This window comes from Schistocerca gregaria, chromosome X (genome assembly GCF_023897955.1).
Source record: "Schistocerca gregaria isolate iqSchGreg1 chromosome X, iqSchGreg1.2, whole genome shotgun sequence".
NCBI classification, from domain to species: Eukaryota; Metazoa; Arthropoda; class Insecta; order Orthoptera; family Acrididae; genus Schistocerca; species Schistocerca gregaria.
The window spans coordinates 873,629,226-873,648,846 of NC_064931.1; the positions used below are offsets into that span (position 1 = coordinate 873,629,226).

The 19,621-nt window shown below is 41.3% G+C and overlaps 1 protein-coding gene across 4 annotated transcripts in view; it reads right to left on the reverse strand.

Moving 5' to 3' along the window:
- The window catches only part of LOC126298564 (F-box/LRR-repeat protein 6), a 220,137-nt gene that overhangs the window by 78,116 nt on the left and 122,400 nt on the right, over nt 1-19,621 (reverse strand). For all 4 annotated transcript variants that reach the window (XM_049989926.1, XM_049989928.1, XM_049989927.1 and 1 more), the window contains one exon: nt 13,495-13,717. In XM_049989926.1, the coding sequence (XP_049845883.1) occupies nt 13,495-13,717 (223 nt within the window). The remainder of the gene's footprint in view (nt 1-13,494; nt 13,718-19,621) is intronic.

A 19,621-nucleotide genomic window follows, 5' to 3' on the forward strand; every position in this document is an offset into this window, starting at 1 on the left:
TAGTTCTTCCGGAGTGCTGATGAATTTGTGTATTGCCACAACATAACTGGTTTAATGATGGAATTGAGAATTTCAGACTATAATGCAACTGAATGGCAACTGTTTATAGACAGCGCAAAACTTAGTTTGAAATGTGTTCTCCTCCACAATGAAAATTTATACAGTTCAGTTCCAATAGGCCATTCAGTTTTCTCGCATGAAAAATACGAAGACATAAAGAAGGCCATTGATGTGTCGCAATATAACTTGCACCAATGGATCATCTGTGTTGACCTTAAAATGGTTTCTTTCCTTCTTGGCCAGCAACGTGGATATACCAAGTATACATGTTTTCTGTGTATGTGGGACAGCAGAGCTCGTGAGAAGCATTTGGTGCAGTCAAAGTGGCCCCCAAAATTTGACCTCAAACCTGGTGATCCAAACATTGTAAATCATCCACTTGTTGACAGAAAAAACCATTATATTTCCACCTTTGCATATAAAACTAAGTCTCAAGAAGCAATCTGTTAGAGCTCTGTCAACTGAAGGGGACTGTTTTAAGTATATCATTTCAACATTTCCTAGCTTGTCATATGAGAAGATGAAGGCTGGTGTCTTTGATGGGCCACAGATTCGCCAACTTATTAAAGATGAACATTTCATAGAAACAATGAGTGAACTTGAAAAGAATGCTTTGTTGGCATTCAACAGTATTGTCAAGGACTTTCTAAGGAAATACACGAGCCCAGAATTACACCAAAATTTTTCAACAACTCTTAGGGAGCTTTAAAAAGCTTGGTTGTAACATGAGTATCAAATTGCATTTCTTACATAGCCATCATGCTAACTTTCCAGAAAATCTTGGTGCTGTTACAGATGAAAAGGGTGAGAGATTCCACCAAAATTTGAAGGTCGTGGAAGCAAGGTATCAACATAGATAGGACGTCTATATGATGGCTGAATACTGTTGGAGCATCAAGCTAGAATGTCCCCAGATGGAACATTGTAGGAAAAGTTATAAGCAAAAATTTGTACTCTAATATATTTGTTTTTATTATCTGTATAAACACAATGTAACTTTGAATATCATAGTAACCTTTGAATGAATAAAATATTCTAATATTCTACTACGTTTGGTTAGTACCCACTTTATTTTCTTTTGTATGTCCAGTTTTAATGACTGTTAGGGTAAAGAGAGAGTATCCTGTAGTTTAAAAACTTGACGTGATAGAGAAAAACCGTTAACAGTTTTGAATTCAGGGACCAAAAATTAGTTAAGGACAAGTCACAGATCTAGGACAACAAAATGGCTGTTCCCCAGTGTAATAGATGAAAATCTAAACTGGACTGAGCACTTAACTATAATATGCAAGAAGGCATCACTATCTCTCCAAACCCTACAAAATTATAAGAAGCTCTTCCCTCTTGACCTGAAGAAGGAACTCGTACAAACACCTATACTGCCAATTATTGATTACAGTGGCCTTTCTCAGGAAGTCTCATGGTACTGGGAACTGGTTAAGAATGCCTGCATTCATTATGTCTGTGATGTTCAACTCTTTGATCACATTTCACCACCATATGCACAGCTATTCTGGGTGTGTGCAGACAAGCACAGAGATTTCCATACCCTCCCCATCTTCTCTACTGTCTTATCAATGAATACTGTCTCTCATATGTCTCCTCAACTCATTGTTCTTGTCTGAACAGCAAGACAGAGATGCCTGTTCCCACCGGAGGAAGATCCTTTCTGTCCCATTGCATCACACAGCTACCTTCTCCTAGTCCTTGTCAGTATTGGGAACCCAATTCTGCAACAATCGCATTATATTAGAGAACTAAATAACACCCCCAGCTTCAGAAGACAGTTAATGATTTATCTACTAAAGCAACAATAAGATTACCATTGGCCCTGTTTGCATTCATTACCCTTGTATGTCTCTCTTTTCAACCTGATTTTCCGCATTCCCCAGTATTCTTAGCTGATGTAGTCTCCTTAAATTTCCTTCTCAGAATTTGCTATATCAGAAAACATCTACTTTGTAGACCTACAAATTGTTCTTTTATCTGTCATTATCATTATTATTATTAATGTCACAATTATTGTGATTACTGCTATTATTATTATTATTATTATTATTATTATTATTATAAATATTAATGGCTGCAGCTGCAGTAGTTTAAGTAATGCCAGTATTAACTTTGTTAGTTCATAGTTGGTGTAATTTACTCATGCCACCACTGCAGACACTCAACTCATGTTAATACTAGTTGTCATATTAAAATTGTTACTTTCCTCAGCAACTATGATTTTACATACATTGTATGGGTGAAACTCTGGTCCGATGTGAGAGGGGGGCTTGATGGCCCTAATTAGATAAGGTTAAATAAATAACTAAATAAATAAAATAAAATAAATAAACGCCAACACACACCAAAAACTTTTTGGGCGTTGTTGGTCCTGCAAGCTACTTGGAACAAAGTAGCTAAAGAATTAGAACAATGGCAGGAACAAGGTGTTCTTGAACCAGTTGCTGCAAGCCAATGGGCTTCTCCTCTAGTGATCTCACCAAAACAAAATGGCAAGTTAGGCTTATGTGATGACTTCAGGTCCACTGTCAACACTCAAACAGCTGTACATTTGTATCCTGTGCCACACCTGGAAGAACTAATGGACAGATTAGGTGCTGGTCAATACTTCTCCAAAATTGACTTGCAACACGTTTATCTTCAGATACCCTTTGTGATCAATATGCACATGATCTTGTTTTCGTTTCTATGGTTACCTATCAGCAGTGCATCAGCGCCTGCCATACTCCAATGATAAATGGAACAGTTGACAGCAAAAGTACCCTCCTGCTCCAATTATCTGGACGAAATTGCGGCTTCTGATCATACACCAGAAAAACATTTCCCAAATCTGCAAAATCTTTTTTGACATGCTTTCCTCTTTGAAACAGGGACCAGTGTTTGTTTTTCAGATAGAGATCATCACTCTAGGATATGTGAGAAATGCACAAGGTATTCATCCATCAGAGCCGCATCCCTCAGTCATTTGTGATGTATTAGAGCCCCACAAGATCACTGAAGTACAGGCACTGTTAGGCAAACTTACATGCTATATTCAGTTTATCCCGAATTCTGCTCAAGTTGCAGCTCCATTGCATGGACTTCATAGGAAGAATACTCACTTTGTGTGGTCCCAGGAGAGCATTTCAGCTTTCAAGAAATTAAAAGACACTTTGTTGAGTGACAGTTACCCAACACATTTTGACCCATCCAAACCAGTAATTTTGGTGGTTGACACTTCATCGTATGGGATCAGGGCAGAATCTAGGGGGCGAATGCATCAACTGCATTTGCATCTAAGTTGGTGAATAAAGCAGAGTTCTATTACTCCCAATTACAGAAAGAAGCTCTTGCAATAATTTATGATGTCAACAAGTTTCATCGTCAGTACCTGTATGGGCAATATTTCTGTCTTGTGATGGACCACACCCTGCTGACTTCACTGCTCAGCCCATTCCACCCTGTCCCACTGTGCACATCTCAGAAACTGCAGCACTGGTCTCTTGTTCTGTCTAATTAGCAGTGTGAGATTGTCTACCCTCCTATGGCAAAGCACTAAAATGCTGACAGCCTGTCACAGTTACCTATTGGGACTGACTCTGCCTTTGACGACAACACTTCAATATTTCCCAATCACGCATAGGGTGGTTGGTCAGGAAGTGGTGGAAGATCCTGGCTTCCAAATGTTTTTGGTTCAGTGCATCTGCACCGGTTGGCCACGGACAGTCAAAGGAATTCAGACCTCGTTGGTTTGTCAATATTTTGCACACCAACATGTTCTATCAATTCAGCAGAGTGTGATTCTCCTCCATGTAGAATCAGATCATTCACAAGCACTTATACAATGGTCTTTACAACAAAAAGTGCTTCATTTGCTGCACAGAGGTCATGGGGGCATAGTCAGTGCAAAACAATTTGCCTAACACAATTTCATTTGCACCAGGATGGGACTCCAGATCAAAAAGTTGACTGGCAGCTGCCAGGCCTGTGTGGAGCACCAAGCCGCTCCAGAAATTCTCTGAGTGGCCTAAACCCACTGCCCCACAGCAAAGTCTGCATATTGATTACGCTGACCCATTTTGGAACATTTGATGATTAATTGTGGTTGATGCATTTAGCAGATTTACATTTGTGGCACCATGCAGTCTATGATGGCTTGTGAAACCATCAAAACACTGACATCAGTGTTTTTCATAGAGAGACTTACACAAGTAACTGTTTTGAACAGTGGACCACAGTTTGTGTTAAGAGAATTTCACAAGTCTGTGACACCAACAGATTACAACACATTACTAGTGAACCACCCCATCACCAGTCAAATGGAGAGGCGCAACATATTGCATGCACTTTAAGCCCAAATGAACATACTTCATATTTCATACTTCCCACATATAGGAAAAGGTAATGCAAACATTCTCGGCATCCTATTGTTCGCAGTCAAGAGAAGGCAAATCACCTGCGGAAATGCAGCATGGCTGCCAAAGTAGAACTTAACTTCACCTACTGCAATCACTTCAGCAGTCAGCTAAGTACCCTTTCAATACTCAGTTCAAAATTAATGATGATGTCTTTTTCAGATTGTTTGGAGCCCGCCGAAGATAGGAATGTGCACAATTATTAACAACTGGCTAATTCTATTTTTGTCATTCAAGGCCCTTCCAGTGTGCACAGACTGCACTACACCCTAATTCGTGCATGTCAGCTGCATGATACTGCCTCAAATCTCTCAGTTTCAGGTTTGCTGCCAAACGGATTCTCTCTACCACTGCCATCTGTGCCTCCCCCAGGGTTGGCTCCATCAGTGCTAGACGTGGAGCTGAGGGAGATCAACGCAGCACTGCTGATGCAATCATGGTGCCTACTGCTTCGACACTGGGGTCGGGTCAGGATTGCCCAACTGCCCTTCTTCACAATAGTAAGGACCCACAAGATGCTGAGATGTCATCTACTTCAATAGAGCCTCAGCCACTGGACACAAGTGTGTAACCTATGCCCGGTTTTTCAGCTGGTGTTCCCAGGCATTTGCAAGGCAGATGCTGGATTGTTGGTGGTGATGTTGCCTTAGCCATCTACATCTACATCTACATCTACACATACATACCTACTTCACAAATCACTGTAAGTCGTATGGCGGAGGGTACTCTGCACCACTAGTAATAATTTTCTTTTCTGTTTAACTCACAGATAGAGCAAAGGAAAAAAAAGGATCTATGTGCCTCCTTATGAGCCCTAATTTATCATATCTTATCTCATCCCAGCTCATGTCTCCTCAGCAACACCTGTGGACAAGCCTACCTGCCCGCACTCTTCCCCACCCCCCAACCCCCCTCGTGCCGCCATTGCTTTCCTTACTACAAGTCAATGGTGAGGAAGTTTCAGATGGAGGGATGTGGTATTTTAGCCTGTTGATACAACACTCAGAAATCCACACACCATCCCAACAGAAGGAAGGACGATTAGGATTTAATGTCTCACTGACTTCGAAGTCGTTAGAGACAGAGTACGAGCTCAGACTATTTCCAGGATAGGGAAGGATTGGCAGTGCCCTTTAGAGGAATCACCCCTGTATTTGCCGCAAGTGATTTAGGGAAATCAAGGAAAACCTAAATTTGGATGACTGTATGCAGATTTGTATCATCATACTCCCAAATGTGAGTGCAGTGTGCCAACCACTGTGGCACCTCACTTGATCTGTCCCAGGGGACACATCATAATTTTGGTTGTGAGACTGTACCTGGTCTCTTCACAAAACATGATTCAGTTGCTCCAGTCCGTGGAAAGGGGTGAGGGGGGAGGGGAGGAGGGGGGGAAGGGGGAAGAGGAGGGGTGTGCTCTTTTGTGGCTGGTCAGTGGGTATGTGAGGTACAGAACATGACTGCAGAAACAAGCATGAGATATCTGTTTCTAGACAAAATGAGGACAATTTCAGACTGTGCACAACTTTGAGAGACCCTCAGCATATTTGGAGAGGGATTGCTCCCTACTGAAAATGCAACAACCACAGGTAGCTAGGCTTTACTGAAGGGACTTCTTTGTAAGGAATGGATGGGACCTGTAGAAATGGAGGAATTGTTTGTGGTTGGAGTTACTGATGGAGCCATCTGTGAGGTGAAGGTCGACATCAAGAAAAGTGGCTTATTGGGCTGAGGAGGACTAGGTGGAGGAAAGGAGGTGTTGGGGTTCTGGAGAAATGGGGATAGGGTGTTTCCACACTTGATCCAAATTGTCTTCTGTAACCTCACTACAACCCTGCTGAGATTGTTGCTCACTGCAATCGAGTCTCAGTGGCTTCAGACGACAGAGTGTACGAGAGGGTGAGTTGTATGTATCCATGTGTGTTTTCTAAATCTGGATAAGGATTCATCTGATAACTTTGTCCACTTTTAAATGTGCCCGTGTGCCGCTCAACTATGTGCTGAGTAGCCATCTATCCTGATTCATAGTGTTGTTCCTTCCTGGATTTCTCATTATTTTATTTTATCTAGAGCCTTCCATCCTACAGTCCAGTGCTGTTTCCATTTGTTAGTGTTCTCTGTCACATTCCATTACATAAGCACCCTGTAACTCACTGACTCACAAGCCACCTCTGGATTCTACTCAAATCAAAAAAAGTTTTGCATCACCCCAGTTCCCCAAACTCCTGAGGATAGACATTGACTGTGGATATTGTATCACAGATACAGTCTCTTTGAGTTTTCAGAGATGTCTCTAAACCCATCCAAAGATGTAAACAACCATGCATGAGCAGCACCTATAAAATGGAGGGGTTCTAACAGCTGATCAATTCCAGTCATTCCACCAGGAAGGACGTACAGGGCTCATGCTGTATGTAGTTCAACCATGCCTAGACAGTCAATACTGTGGATCGATTGCGTCCGCATTGTTATTTTGTGCCAGGAAGGACTCTCAACAAGAGAAGTGTCCAGACATCTTGGAGTGAACCAAAGTGATGTTTTTCGGACATGGAGGAGATACAGAGAGACAGGAACTGTCAACGACATGCCTCGCTCAGGCCGTCCAAGGGCTATTACTGCAGTGGATGACTACTACCTTTGGATTATGGCTCAGAGGAACCTTGACAGCAATGCCAACATGTTGAATAATGCTTTTCGTGCAGCCACAGGACGTCGTGTGATGACTCAAACTGTGCTGCATGATTCACAACTTCACTCCCGACATCCATGGCGAGGTCAATCTTTGCAACCATGACACCATGCAGTGTGGTACAGATGGGCCCAACAACATGCCAAATGGACTGCTCAGGATTGGTATCTTGTTCTCTTCACCGATGAGTGTCACATATGCCTTCAACCAGAAAATTGTCAGAGACATGTTTGGAGGCAACCCGGTCAGGCTGAACGCCTTAGACACACTGTCCAGTAAGTGTGTGTGACTAGGGCCTGCCATAAGGTAGAACGTTCGCCAGGTGCAAGTCTTTCAATTTGACACCACTTCGACGACTTGCGTGTCAATGGGGATGAAATGATGATGATTAGGACAACACAACACCCAGTCCCTGAGTGGAGAAAATCTCCGACCCAGCCAGGAATCGAATCCGGGCCCTTAGGATTGACAGTCTGTCGCGCTGACCATTCAGCTACTGAGGGCAGACGTCCAGCAAGTGCAGCAAGGTGGGGGTTCCCTGTTGGTTTGGGATGGCATTAAGTGGGGCCGATGTACACCATGGTGGTCATGGAAGGCGCTGTATTGGCTGTATGATACGTGAATGCCATCCTCCACAAGATAGTGCAACCATATTGGCAGCATATTGGCGAGGCATTCGTCTTCATGGATGACAATTTGTGCCCCCATCATGCACATCTTGTGAATGACTTCCTTCAGGATAACGACTTCACTCAACTAGAGTAGCCAGCATGTTCTCCAGACATGAACCCTACTGAACATGCCTGGGATGGATTGAAAAAGGCTGTTTATGGATGATGTGACCCACCAACCACTCTGAGGGATCTACACCGAATCGCCACTGAGGAGTGGGAGAATCTGGACCAACAGTGCATTGATGAACTTGTGGATGTGGATGTGCCACGATGAGTACAGGCATGCATCAATGCAAGAAGACGTACTACTGGGTATTAGAGGTATCGGTGTGTACAGCAATCTGGACCACCACCTCTGAAGGTCTCACTGTATGGTGGTACAACATGCAATGTGTGGTTTTTCATGAGGAATAAAAAGAGCTGAAATGATGTTTATGTTGATCTCTACTCCAATTTTCTGTATAGGTTCTGGAATTCTCAGAACTGAGGTGATGCAAAACTTTTTTTTGATGTGTGTATTACTTAAGAAGTCTTCAAGCCCCTTACATGTCTGGGAAACTACTCCATATGCTCATACCTTCATGAAGTGTCTGCAGTGGGGCACCATGTTAAATGCTTTTCAGAAATCTGCCTGTTTCCCTTCATCCCTGGTTCACAGGATATCATGTGAGGAAAGAGCAAGCTGAGTTTCACGTGAGTGATGCTTTTTAAATCTGTGCTGATGTGTGGACAGAAGCTTTTCAGTCTCAAGGGAATTTAGTATGTTCAAGAATTCTGCTGCAAACTGATGTTAAAGATATTGGTATGTAACTTTGCCGGTCCATTCTTTTACCCTTCTTATATATAACAGTGACCCACGCTTTTTTCCTGTCTGTCACTTGGGACTTTGCACTGGATGAAAGATTCATGATGAATGCCAGCTAGGTAAGGGGCCAATGCCACAGAGTACCCTTTGTAAAAACAAATAGGTATTCCATCCATCCTCCTGCGAGCACACATGTCCTAACGATGCTAGCACGACTAACTTAATAATTATACTATAAAAGCAGAGAGAGAAACCTAAATATGCAACCTGCTACCCTCCTGACATGTCACCAATAGAGGCTGACTTTTAATGAGCAGAGTAGCTGGCCATTCAAATAAATTAAAACTGTGCTACAGACTGTACAAATCTAATAATACTGGGCAAGTCCCACAAATTTCATTGAAACAACTGTTCAACATTTTCAGGTGGTGGTGGTTGCTGTCACTGCTGTAAAATGTGAAGGATGGTAATCACTCAGCAGTGGCGAAATTATTCTGGCCAGTAGCATGAAATATGTATGCATGGGGGTGTGCTCAGGGTTGGGTGAAAGTGGCACTGATACTGTCCCATATGGAACCAAAGAGAGGCATTCCGTGCATGTGCAGTGGGCAATGACTGTGTCCCCAGATGATCCCGTAATTAAAAGATGAATTAAACCTCTACAGTAAACTGTGTCCAGTCATGAGTTGGAGATTCTTGTTTCTCCTGTATAAATTTAATGGTAGCCAATACTGCATTGCAGGCAGTGCTTAACTGAAAAACTGCATAACTGTTGATAAGTTTGTTCACCATATAGATAAGTATGGTTCCTTAAAAACACAGTCCTAGAATGATGATGCTGAGGATAAAACTTCAGATTTTCACAAAACATGTGATGCCTCACATTTTGGCAATTATCTGCTACCACTAATTTATTAAGTTGGCTCAGGCATGTATGAAAATAGCATTCAACATAACTTTCTTGCATGTTTCGACATGTTTGCCAAATGTAAGATTTCCCACAATGGCACGGGATCTTATATCCTCTACGTTTTCTAAGGCCCAAGATTGTCTTTGACTGAACACAAAAAAATCCTTCGTTTTGCTGATGGATGAAAAACACACTTGATGTCACATCTCTTGAGGATTTTTTCATTCTTGAAGGCATGCCACCAAAATATCTCAAGAAGGCAATTGCAATGTGTGCCTCTGCATCTCCATCTACATCCCTACACTGAACTTGCTTTGTTCACAGCATATTGCATACCTGCCTATCAGAATAACAGTGCTATTGGAACACCATTCTTAGTGTTGTAGCTCACTGTCGGTATCTGAGACCATATGGGCTCTATGTACCAGAACATAAGACACTACTTCATTAAGCAGGGTGGTGACTGCTTTTGGCCTGCAAATATGACTCTATGTGAGTGGGTTTGCAGTAGACACATTGTACCATTTTTTCTTCTAAGACACTCAGGAGTGGTAAGATGCCACCTTTTTCCACTTCCATAGGGAACTGAATATTTAGATGGAGCAAGTTCCAATGCTGGAGAGGCATAGTTAATGTCTCTGGCCTATTGGACCACAACATAAATCTTCAAGGTTAGCTACTAAGAGTCTTTCCATTCTTTTGTAAATAATTTGTATAAATTTTTTTGTCATGGCTTTCGATATTATTCAGACCTGACATCACCTGCTTTCTTTTTAATACAAAGTATTTCTTTCTTCTTGAAGTCTGAGGGTATTTTGCCCATCTCTCTATCTCTCACAGCAGGTGGAATTCTTTTTTCGTGGCTGGATCTCTCACGGTGTAGATGAAGACATGAATAGTACACTGAGTCCTCCACAGGAGCGAGATGGCAGTAGTGACTTCTTAATAGTAATAGCCTATCTAAAGGTATGGTTCTCTGCAAAATTGGAGAAGTACCATATCAGTACCAAACTGTCACTGGCTGTATATATGACACCACAATGGACGGATGGCTCTGCCAAGGATCTCTGTAACTCTAAGGAAGTGTCATCTACTCCAGAGGCCTTATTTTGAATTCTGTCCTTCAATGCTCTGTCAAATTCTTCTCACAATATCATATTTCCCAAGTCATATTCATCTACTTCCTCACCCCCTTCTATAACATCGCCTTCAAGCTCATTTCCCTTGTCCAGTCCTCATATATATTCCTTCCACCTTTTAGCTTTTCCTTCCTCACTTAGTATTAGCTTGCCATCTGAGCTCGATATTCAACTGCTACAACTCCTTTATTGAAAGGTCTCTCTAATTTTCCTATAGGATTTATCTTCTTTCACCTTATCATGCTTGTTTTTACAGCCTTGTATTTCTGTCTAGATGTTCCTGCTTCGTCAATTGTCACTTCCTGCCAATCTTATGTTTTAGATGCCCATATTTCCTTTTGCCTGCTTCATTTGCTGCATTTTCATATTTTCTCCTTTCACCAATCACATTCAGTATCTCCTATACTATCCAAGGATTTCTACTGGGCTCTGTTATTTTGCCTATTTGATCTACCAACTATATTTTAGCCCACAACTACTTTCCCTTTGAAGGTAAGGTTTATGAACAAATCCACGGCACAACTATGGGCACTCACATGGCACCCACCTATGCAAACCTGTTTTTGGGTCATTTAGAAGCAACCTTCCTAGCCTCTCAATGCTCCCAACCTCTGGTCTGTTTCTGGTTCACTGATGATATTTTCATGATCTGGACTCAGGGCCAAGACACCCTACCCACATTTCTTCAACCACAACACCTCTTCTCCCATCTGCTTCACCTGGTCATCCTCTAACCAATGTGTCATCTTCCTGGATGTTGACTTTGACATCTCTGATGTCTCCATCCACACCTCTGTCCACATTAAACCCACTAACCCCCAACAGTACCTGTATTCCAATAGCTGCCATCCCTTCCAAACCAAAAAATCCCCCAATATGGCCCAGACATCCATGAACGACCTATCCACTGTGACGAGAAATCCCTTGCACAGTATGCTGAAGGCCTTAAAAAGGCTTTCACAGACAGACAGGAAATTCCACCCTCCCCCCCCCCCCCCCACCCACCCAAAAAGATAAATAATAATAAAAAAAAGATCTACTACCACACCCAAGAATCAGCTACAAAGGAGTAGCCTCTCATTATCCAATATTACCCCAGACTGGAACAACTGAACTATATCCTTCACCAGGGCTCTGATTATCTCCCACCCTGCCCTGAAATGAGAGATATCCAACCCTCCTAAAGAGGTGTTCTATTGTGCACCCAACATATGCAATATCCCTATGCCATTCCCAATCCAACTCCCTAGCCGAAGGGATCATATCCCAAAGTACATCGCCTGCCCAGTCCACCCAACCAGCACCTCCTACTCCAGTCCTGTCAAAGGCTTATTCTACCCCACCAGAGACTGGGCCACCTGTGAAGGCAGCTATATCATAAACCAACATTGCTACAAACACTGTAAAGATTTTTATGTTGGTATGACTACAAACTGGCTGTCCACCAGGATGAACAGCAACCTCAAGAACAAAGTTGACCACCTGGTGGCACAACATGCAGCTGAGCACGAATGCTCAATTTCAAAGGCTGCTTCACAACCCAAGCCATCTGGATCCTTTCCTCCACCAGCAGTTTCTCTAAACTACGCAGATGCGAGTCTTCTTTACAACACATCCTCTGCTCCTGTAATCATCCTAGCCTCAAATTCTTGTAACCTAGTGTCCCTGCACCCTCCACCCAACAGTCTCTCCCTGTCTCCCATTTCTATTTCCCTCCACCCATCCCACATTAACACTAATCCCACCACAACCAGTCTGCCTGCTGAAAAAATAGCATTGGCACTTTAAGCCCAGTCAGCTCCATGTACAGGCACAGGCATATGTGTATATGTGTGTGTTTGTGTGTGAATTGTACTCTAGTTCATCAGAGGATAACTCTGAAAGATAGTAAGTTTTCTTTCTTTGGTGTGTGGCTATCACATTATTGGTGTTACATTTTACTCCAGTAGAGTGGTGACTTACCCTACATGTACCTAGCCAGAGAATGATGATTGGGATCATTAAACCATATAATAGTTTAGTGGTTACAAAACAGGAATCTTTTTGGAGGTTTTTGTTATCTGTGTTGAATGTGACGTGTACACATGGATCCCACATGGTATCAAGGTACAATGATGATCACTGTATTGCCACGAGTTGCGGTACCTGTATGGGCTTTGTGTATTCCCCTTCAGTCAGCATCATATGTTGGAGGAGCATGGTGCACCAATGAGTAGAAGGATACATTGTAATGATGTGCTGTAATGTCAGGGAAGACAGAAGAACTTGAGTGAAACATTAATTAATGTCATTCTTATGTATGAACTCATTATGAGTGGAAAAGCTAGGTTGCCTATTCCGTAATGTTCAAAACGTTGTACACTGGGAAATAATGTATGAGACTGGTTCCAGAAGAAATGCTTCGTATTCATTTATATGAAGTTGAATACCTGTTGAAACTTTTTGATGCCAGCATAAGCAGGACTGCATTGGTGATGAAGTCCATTATATTTGCACCAGCATAGTCCAAACAGAATTTGATTTTAGGTGCAGACATTCAGAGCTACAAAAAGTAACAAGCTACAATGTGAACATGCTTATATTCATATAAGGGGAATACTGGAAGAGCTAAAAGTTATCCTAAGGATCGAGTTCCAGAGGTGTTTCGGGGATTGGAGAAAGCACTAGCATAAGTGTATAGTATCTAATGGGGACAATTTTGAAGGGAATGACATTGATATAGATGAACAAATTAACTTATTTCCAAAAAACAATAATTCCCACTACTTTTATCACACATACTAACTAAGATTGTAAATTTCAATTGATACTTACCTGCAAGAAATAATCGTTCAACATTCCATGCAGGTATTCTTACTAAACCTGCATCTGACACACTATTCTGGCCACGAACATCTAATAGCTTAAGTTTAGTTGAGGTTTTTAAAATCCTTTCTATGGAGTTGTCATCAACTATGGGTTTTGAGCATGATTCATCAAAAAGAGTAAATGCTGCAATATTTAATTCCTCAAGGTCAGGGAAGCCAGGAGATAAAACCTGAAACAGTTTCAGTTGTGTTCTGTACTTTCTATCACAGAAATTAAGACTTAACATGTATCCTGAAGTAGTTGAATAAAATTTACTTTACAATGACATGGAAAGTGCTGGATGGACATAATCTTACACACATGAACAGTTTTTTTACCCTACTCAGCATAGGTAGAACACAGTCTATACACTCATTCTCACAAGCAGTGATGCAAAGACTGGTGGAACAGATATGCAGTTCCTATGGTTGATGATGGCAGAGTTCCAAAGTGGACAGCTATCCAGAAGCAATGTCCAGAACATAGGGAAAGCCATTGTAAACACACATAAACAGCTCAGTGAGTGGTCCAAATTGAAAAACATAAAAGTGCTGTGTGGTGGACCGATGATGAGTCTTGAAGTTATAGATGCTAAGAAACAATGTCCACTATTGCAGCCCATGTGCCATTTTATCAAGAAGTTTCGAGTGTGGGACAAATAGAGGAATGAGAAGTTTGTGACTTGACACCAGGTGAACTTTAGTACCACAGAGATATATGTCAAACTTCTTCATGCTATATATTCTTTCTCCATTTGTGAGTAGTTTCCCTGTGCTGCATTTAATGTTTTAGACACAAATTCAAGGGGCTGTTCTATGCCATTGGCATATTTGTGTGACAGCACTCCACCAATGCCACACTCTGATTCACCAGTGGCAAGTGTTAAGCATTTCCCCAAGTTGAAAGTTTATAAACAAGGGACTGGTCTAAGGTAAGAAAGCTTTCTGGCAAGCCTCTGACCATGCAAATTTAACTCTTTGTTAAGCAATTTATTAAGCACGTAGGAAAGGTGGGCCACTTTAGGAATGAATTTTGCATAATAATTAACTTTGTCCAGGAACAACTGTAGTTCTATGGCGTTCTTAGGTGCTGGTAAGTTATTGATTGCAATCCTGTCCAGGTGTGAGCCCTTTTTTTACTTAATATACATCCTAGGCACTTTATACTTGGCTCACAGAAACCATATTTGCTAAGGCGTCAATGCAGCTGAGGGACTTGAAGCCGTCCAAAGAACATATGTATATTTTGCAGGTGATTCTCCCATGTGTACCCAGCAATTAGCAAGTTATCTAAATAATTGACAAATTGTCAGTGAAGTCTATCTTAGAAAAATAATGGCCCCCCCAACCAACACACAACGCACATTGCTCAACAAACCAAGAAAATACCTGAGGGGGAGGCAATGATGCTGCAGCTGCAGACTGTTGTTGGTTTTGCAGTATCTGTAACAACAACATGTGCTGTTTGCTGTTGCAGTTCTCAATACTTTCGTGCTGTTGTTATAACTGCTGCCACAACTTTATAAACTCATGATCCATGCTTCACACTGAACAATTACACAGTGAGAAAGTCTTCATTGTCACTTTCCTATACAAATCAGCACAGGTACAATACAGTTTACGATCACTCCTACCTGTGGTGAAACAAACACCAATGAATCTTCCAGGTGGTTCCTGTGGTTGACAACGGCAGAGTTCCGAGTACACAAAAAGAATGGCTAGACAGAAGAAAAGTCCAGAGTGTAGTGAAAGTTGTCATAAGCAAACACAAACAGCCAAGGGAGCAAACCAAATAAAAAAATGTAAAAACAAGCAAGGTCAGTCATTCTACTATCAATGGGACATACCGAAGGCTTCACAGAATAGAGAGAAATGCCAGACGAGTGTGGAGCCATGGTGTTTACAGGCACACTTGCATCAATGGATGGGCTCACATGACATGCGCACAGCTGTGGTGGCACAATGAAAGAGAAAGCTGTGGCTATGATTTGAAACTCTAGTATCTCTGACATTTCCTCCATACTGGTACTTGGACTGAGCAGAGAATCCAAATCACTGTCAGATACTAAACACGTAAAAATGTAGCTGTGTGTGTGTGTGTGTGTGTGTGTGTGTGTGTGTGTGTTTTCTGAGGGCTTTTTTTTGTTAGCTTTGGAAAAGGAAATTGTCCAAAAGCTGAGAAATGTTTTCAGTCTTATGTTACTATTGACTACTCAATGTCTCAGCTATATGGTGAGTGGATTACCTTTTTTGCTTCCACTATTCCTCATACAATTTACAGTTAATAATAAAATGCTGAAAGAAGTGTATCAATACAGTTTGCGACATGCCAAAAATCATATTGTAAGTCACAATAGAAGAAACAGTACTTACATACCAGGAAAAGAAAATACAATATCTCAAAAATAAAATCTCAACTTATTGTCAAATTCATAGATGAACACTTTTCAAATGTGTTAATAATAATTGAACATGCACGAAAATCTGGTGGAATAATGTATTACAGATTAGAAGACTACTTCTAATAAATAGTAATTGCAGGCAACGTGGTAGTATGGCAAAATATGTTAATAAACGTATAGCAGTTTAAAAAATTTCACTTCTGGAACACCACAACAAAGATTAAGCATAAAGTGATTGGGGTATGTTGCACACTAAATGAAGATGTCATGTGCTTAATAGCCAGACTTACTGGTAAAGAGGCAAATTCAAATAATACAACACACACGAAATTTACTCATTTATTAAGTTCATGTAATATTTTAAATACAGTAAGTTCAGACACTAGAGTACTGGACACATGCTCCATCAGAATAGAGTATGCTGTAATCAACAAAAATGTCATAGATAACACAAATTACAGTAGCTTAGATTTTTCATTATTTTGACCACTCTCCTGCAGAAACAAATTCTAATAGATGAAACATTAACACCTTTAAATACAAAGTAACGGAATAATAATGGGGTTCTATGTAACAAATGAAAGGGTCTAGTGACAAATGGAATGAGTTCTACACAACCCTCTTGACATACAGCATTGCTGCCTTGTTAAAAAAATCCAGAAGGTAATGAAAAATTACCAAAATGGAAGTAATTCTAGATTGAAACTTCCATCAAGTGTGATTATAGACTCACAAAGAGTATACATAACAAAAGCCTGCTTTACAAAACTACTATGCCACTGATTTTTAACAAAAATACAGGGAGTCTCAAAAGAAAGTTTATACTTGACAACCTCTCTGCACAGGTGCAATAAATCCGAGGAGCCGGGAGGGGGGGGGGGGGGGGGGGGGATGCGTTGAATGCTTGCTAGGCATTTTGGAATTCAGTCAACATGAAGCACTTCTTGGGAGTGAACCGCGCATTCTAGGTGAAAAGTTTTACAAAAATGGTGATTCAGTGACTCTAGGATGGAGAAAATTTTACAGTGTGGACTGCATAATGTAAATGATGCTCGAAGTGTTCCCCTTATCCGGAAATGGACCAAAAGGTTTGTGGAGGCTGGTTCAACAACGGTCAAACAGAAGTCCAGGTGACCAAGGTTATCAAGAATGAGTGAATCCATGGAGAGTGTAAATTAGTGTGTTCGTGATTATCCTAACCTCTCTATTCATAAGTGTGGAAGTTCTTTGAATGTGCACAGATCATTGCTGCACCATTACAAAGTCCAGTTGGTGCAAGAATTAAAGCCTCAGGATGCCAGACATAGTCTGCAATTCATTGATGATGTGTGCCCTCCATTAACAACATCTTGTTTTCTGACAAGGCTCATTTTCACTTGAACGATCACATCAATAACAAAAATTTCCGCTACTGGAATGCAACAAATCCTAAATAGAAGCATGAGAACCCCTTCATTTGCCAAAAGTTACTGCATGGGCTGTGATTTCGGATCGAGGAATAACTGATCCGTACTTGTCAAGGTCAAGAGCAGTCATGCAGTTACAGTGGATACGGAATGTAATTTGACGATGTTAAATGATGTTTTGGTACCTGAATCGCAAAACTTTCCTGGTAATAACCAAAGAACATGGTTTCAGCAAGACTGAGCCACAGTACACATGTCCAATGCATCTTTACTGAGAGTTCATAAAATTTTTGCTGGCACAATGATCTCCAGTAGGGGCGACATAAATGGGCCACCTTGTAGTCCAGATTTGAGCACTATGAATACAGTGTATGTCAATAATCCAACTTCTCTGGAGCAACTGAAAGAAAATATCTGTAGCAAAGTGGCAGCCATCCCTGTGATTACATGCAGAGAGGTCATGGAAAATTTTGTTCATAGTTTAAATGAGTGCCATAGGCATGCTGGATTGCATTTAAATGACCTTATTTTTAAGAAGTACATTTCTAAACTATTTTTCTCTACTAAATACATATTCTGTCAACAGACTTCAAATTCTATTTTATTCTGACATATCAAACATAAACTTTCTTTTGAGACACGATGTACAATCCATAATCTCTAACCTCAGGAAGCAGACTAACAAAAAAGCAATAGGGCAGTCTGGTAACACAACTTAGGCATCCTGAGAGCTAACTGACAAATATTGCAAAGGTCCCAAGAAGATGAATGTGGAACCATTCAGTGTTAGACATGAAGGTAACATTGTGAAAATCCTGAACACTACATGTAGTATTTTTAATAACTGTTTGACTTCTACTATAAACCAACAAATCCATATACAGATGCACAAGTAGAGAGACCCCATGTGCCCTTATTCAGTATACCAAGTTTGAATTTGAGGAGGTGAATGAGCAGAAGTATGCAAAGTAATACACATACTAAAGAAAAAATATTAATCTGGATGGAATGGCACATTAAGTGCAATTACTAGAGAAATTTCTAAACCTCTTGCCTACCGGATTAATTGCAGAATTACAGGAAACATGTAAACAATTGTTCTAAACAAGAGTGTTGTCAAACCATAGTATAAAAGGAGAAGTAAGGATGAGGTCTCCAGTCGCAGATACAATGACAAGAAGAAGAAGAAGAAGAAGAAGAAGAAGAAGAAGGTTATAATCTATTGTCTCTACTATGGCAAACACAGGAACAATTGGCATTACACAGAACACTGAGAATGCAGGTTCCATAGCTGTACATTCTGATCCCAGTGGTTGTGTTTTCTGATCATGTAACTGAAGATTTTAGGTCTTATGCCACAGGCCTCCATCCTCACTTCTCACCATGGAAGGCAATGGCTGAATGAATTCAGAAAGATCTTTCACTATTCTGGTTTCAGACAGAGCTCCCTGCCACCGTTGGATAAGCAGCAGCCAGCAGCAAGTCATACTCTTAGCTCACTTATTTGTTTCATAGTTTAATTCTTAATTTCTTTGAGTGTTTTTGGGTACTTGCATAGTTTAATTCACAAATTTCCAGTGTATTATAGTATTTGAGAGTTGTAGCATCGCATTTTAGTACCTGAATAGTTCATAGTTTAATTCTTAATTTCTTTGCATGTTTTTGGGAACTTGTATAGATTAATTCACAAATTTTAGGTGTATTGTAGTATTTGAGAGTTGTAGCATCACGTTTTAGTACCTGTATAGTGTAAATTGCCATAGTCATCAGTCATCTGTTTGTTTTGAACGGCTCGTGAGATAAAAGAAAGGGGAAAAAAATTGTTAGGGATGGATAGGGACTGCGCCTGTTGTGTATGGATTCAGGGGGAATTGGCCACTGTCTGTAAACAGCTGGAAGCTGTGTTGGCCGTGATCGACAGGCTCCAGGCTGTTGCCCTCGGCCGCGGTGACATTGGGATACCTGAGGCGAGCATTTTGGCGCCTCTGGAACCTGTAGCATCGCCTGGGATCTCTGATGCCACTGTGCCCTTGGATTCGGACATCCCTGTTGGTCGACACTTGCCTGACAATGATTGGCGAACTATGGCTGGGTCGCGAATCCCTGGGCGGAAGGCGAAAGTTGGTGCTGGTCACAAGACTGTACCCTTATGCCTCTGTAACAGGTTTGAGGTGCTGTCCACTGCTGAAAGTACTTCTGAGCCAGCAAGGGAGACCTCGCCTGTTGCGGGAGTGGCCGATCTCCCTGAGTGGTCCGGACAAGCACGGAGGGTGGGATTGCTTGTCAT